Source organism: Amphimedon queenslandica, unplaced genomic scaffold, assembly GCF_000090795.2.
Source record: "Amphimedon queenslandica unplaced genomic scaffold, v1.1 AMPQUscaffold_7516_Cont20534, whole genome shotgun sequence".
NCBI classification, from domain to species: domain Eukaryota; kingdom Metazoa; phylum Porifera; class Demospongiae; order Haplosclerida; family Niphatidae; genus Amphimedon; species Amphimedon queenslandica.
The window spans coordinates 1-2,134 of NW_003552201.1; the positions used below are offsets into that span (position 1 = coordinate 1).

Here is a 2,134-nt window from a genome sequence, read left to right on the forward strand (position 1 = left end):
CATAATCAATAGTTAGCCATGTCCTATTTTCTCCATGTGCTCCAACAAGAAGAGTTGACCTGTAGTTCTGTGAGTCCAGTAGGATCCTTTCATTAGGAAAGGTGACATTTCTTATTGGTATATCTGAACAATGAGGATCAGCATCATCAGGAGCAACACTTTGAGAAGAGACACACTGAAAGATACTTAAACTGCCAAGCAGTAAAAGAAAAAAACAGAAAAGAGTAGACATGATATCCTGAAGTGTCCTACTTCCACTCAGCAATTTGCTTATTCATGCCCATTATGCTGACTGTTATTATTGGACTTGCCGTGCTAAGCCACAGCAATAACATTAACATAATTATAAAAGGACTGTAATACCTTTGTTTTGTATTTTTTATCATAATAATAATAATTGTGGCAAATATAAAGAACACAATAAATAATAAAAATGTTTCTTGATAATTATTATTATAAAATAAGTACTATCTCCTTCCTTTCCTAAAGCAACACAGTTAATCCATACCCCTCTCTCTCCCTCACCTTCTATCCTGAAAGGCTTGTAATGTTTGCAGGTGAAGTGCTCGTGCCTCCATAGCCTGTGACTGTCTGCTAGTGTGAGTTGACATGTACAATGGTACATTCATAACCTACAATGTGCATGTGCATAATGTATATACATCTAGTTTGAATTGACACTTCTCTAGTACCTTTACTTGTCCTGCATTAGTTAGTGATGGTAGTAATGCAGTATCTGCTTGATCTTCATCCTATTAATTATAATAATGAAAGTTACATGTATATGTACATGCATATCAGCAGCAGGAGCATATTGAATAACAAAGACAATCTACTCATAAAAAGCATAAAGTAAGCTGACGTGCAAATACAATTAACTATTGCATAAACTTCAGAATTGTATTATATTATAGTCAAAGTTGAAACTGAAAGAAACTGAAGCTATACATGCATTCATAAATTATTGTTAAAAAAGTCAATAATCATAAACAAGTACATGTACATGTATAGATAGTACAAGTATTGTACTTGATGTTGGCATCTGTCACTGAATGTTGCTTCTGCTGTTTGTCTCTCATCAGATGTTACCATAACACTATCTAGTGATTGTAAAGAAGGCAGTTTGTATATCAGTAATGACCTGTGTTGCATTCTTCTGGAGATCTAAGAGAATATACATGAGTTTAATGCAGGAAAAGACAATCACATTATATGTAATCACACTGAAAGAAACTTAAACTGCCAAGCAGTAAAAGTAAAAAACAGAAAAGAGTAGACATGATATCCTGAAGTGTCCTAATTCCCGTCAGCAAATTGTTGGTAATACTATCCATGCCTTATGTATGACTGTTATTGTCATTAGAGCCACTATCAATAACATTACCATAGTAATAGTGTATTTTTATCATTGTGACAAGTATAAAGAACACAATAAATAATAAAAATGTTTCTTAATAATTATTATAAAATAAGTACTAGACTATATCCTTCCTTCCTAAAATAATGCACAAGTCTAAAAAATAAAATAAAACCAAAGAGGCTAGTATAAAGGAAACAAGGCAGTGAGTGTTCCAAAGGCATAAACAGTGTATTCAATAATATATGTGATCATGATTCAGTTGGAAGGTTGAGTCATTAGAGACAATGAGATATGAAGCCAATGGCACAATGAGAGCATTGACTGATGCAACCAAATCACTGAACAATGGCCTGTCATCAGGAGACTCAGCCCAACACTGCTGCATCAAGGAATAACTATATACAGCAAAGCATATATCATTATACAGCAATAATTATTATTATGCATACATGTCTTCTGAGCAGGCTTTATTATCAGGACAGCTTAGCCTTTGTCCACCATCCAGTAGTTCCACTAATCCTGTTGGATCCATACCAGAGTATGGTATTTTCCCAGCACTAAATACTTCCCAACATAAAACACCATAAGACCACTGTGTGTGTGAGAATTGAACCATACTACATCTAATAATATCATTTAAAACTGACCACGTCTGAATTTTCAGAGAATATTCCATAGTGAAGACTTTCAAGTGCCATCCATTTGAATGGGAGTTTAACAGATTTCGACTCTTTAAATTGATTAAAGTAATTTTTTGTGTAAACTTCTTCTGAT

General features: G+C 33.7%; 2 protein-coding genes across 2 annotated transcripts; both read right to left on the bottom strand.

Annotated features, from left to right (window-relative positions):
* Positions 1-443: 443 nt before the first annotated feature.
* LOC109591683 (uncharacterized) lies at positions 444-1,187 on the bottom strand. The gene is made up of 4 exons (XM_020007363.1): positions 1,030-1,187; positions 693-752; positions 526-632; positions 444-483 (listed from the first exon to the last, which is right to left on the bottom strand). The coding sequence occupies exons 1-4, from the start codon at positions 1,150-1,152 to the stop codon at positions 468-470; spliced, it is 306 nt and encodes a 101-aa protein (XP_019862922.1). The 5' UTR covers positions 1,153-1,187; the 3' UTR covers positions 444-467.
* Positions 1,188-1,438: 251 nt separating this feature from the next.
* On the bottom strand, positions 1,439-2,128 carry LOC109591682 (tyrosine-protein kinase receptor Tie-1-like). The gene is made up of 3 exons (XM_020007362.1): positions 2,008-2,128; positions 1,810-1,952; positions 1,439-1,755 (listed from the first exon to the last, which is right to left on the bottom strand). The coding sequence occupies exons 1-3, from the start codon at positions 2,056-2,058 to the stop codon at positions 1,593-1,595; spliced, it is 357 nt and encodes a 118-aa protein (XP_019862921.1). The 5' UTR covers positions 2,059-2,128; the 3' UTR covers positions 1,439-1,592.
* Between the last annotated feature and the right edge of the window lie 6 nt (positions 2,129-2,134).

Excerpts from the sequence above, each read along its gene's own strand:
- LOC109591683 (XM_020007363.1), bottom strand. The coding sequence starts at position 1,152 with ATGCAACACAGGTCATTACTGATATACAAACTGCCTTCTTTACAATCA. Across the intron at positions 753-1,029 it reads GTGACAGATGCCAACATCAA|GATGAAGATCAAGCAGATAC; the intron begins GTACAATACTTG and ends TATAATTAATAG. Across the intron at positions 633-692 it reads CTAATGCAGGACAAGTAAAG|GTTATGAATGTACCATTGTA; the intron begins GTACTAGAGAAG and ends TGCACATTGTAG.
- LOC109591682 (XM_020007362.1), bottom strand. The coding sequence starts at position 2,058 with ATGGCACTTGAAAGTCTTCACTATGGAATATTCTCTGAAAATTCAGAC. Across the intron at positions 1,953-2,007 it reads TCTCTGAAAATTCAGACGTG|TGGTCTTATGGTGTTTTATG; the intron begins GTCAGTTTTAAA and ends TCACACACACAG. Across the intron at positions 1,756-1,809 it reads AAAGCCTGCTCAGAAGACAT|TTATTCCTTGATGCAGCAGT; the intron begins GTATGCATAATA and ends TGCTGTATATAG.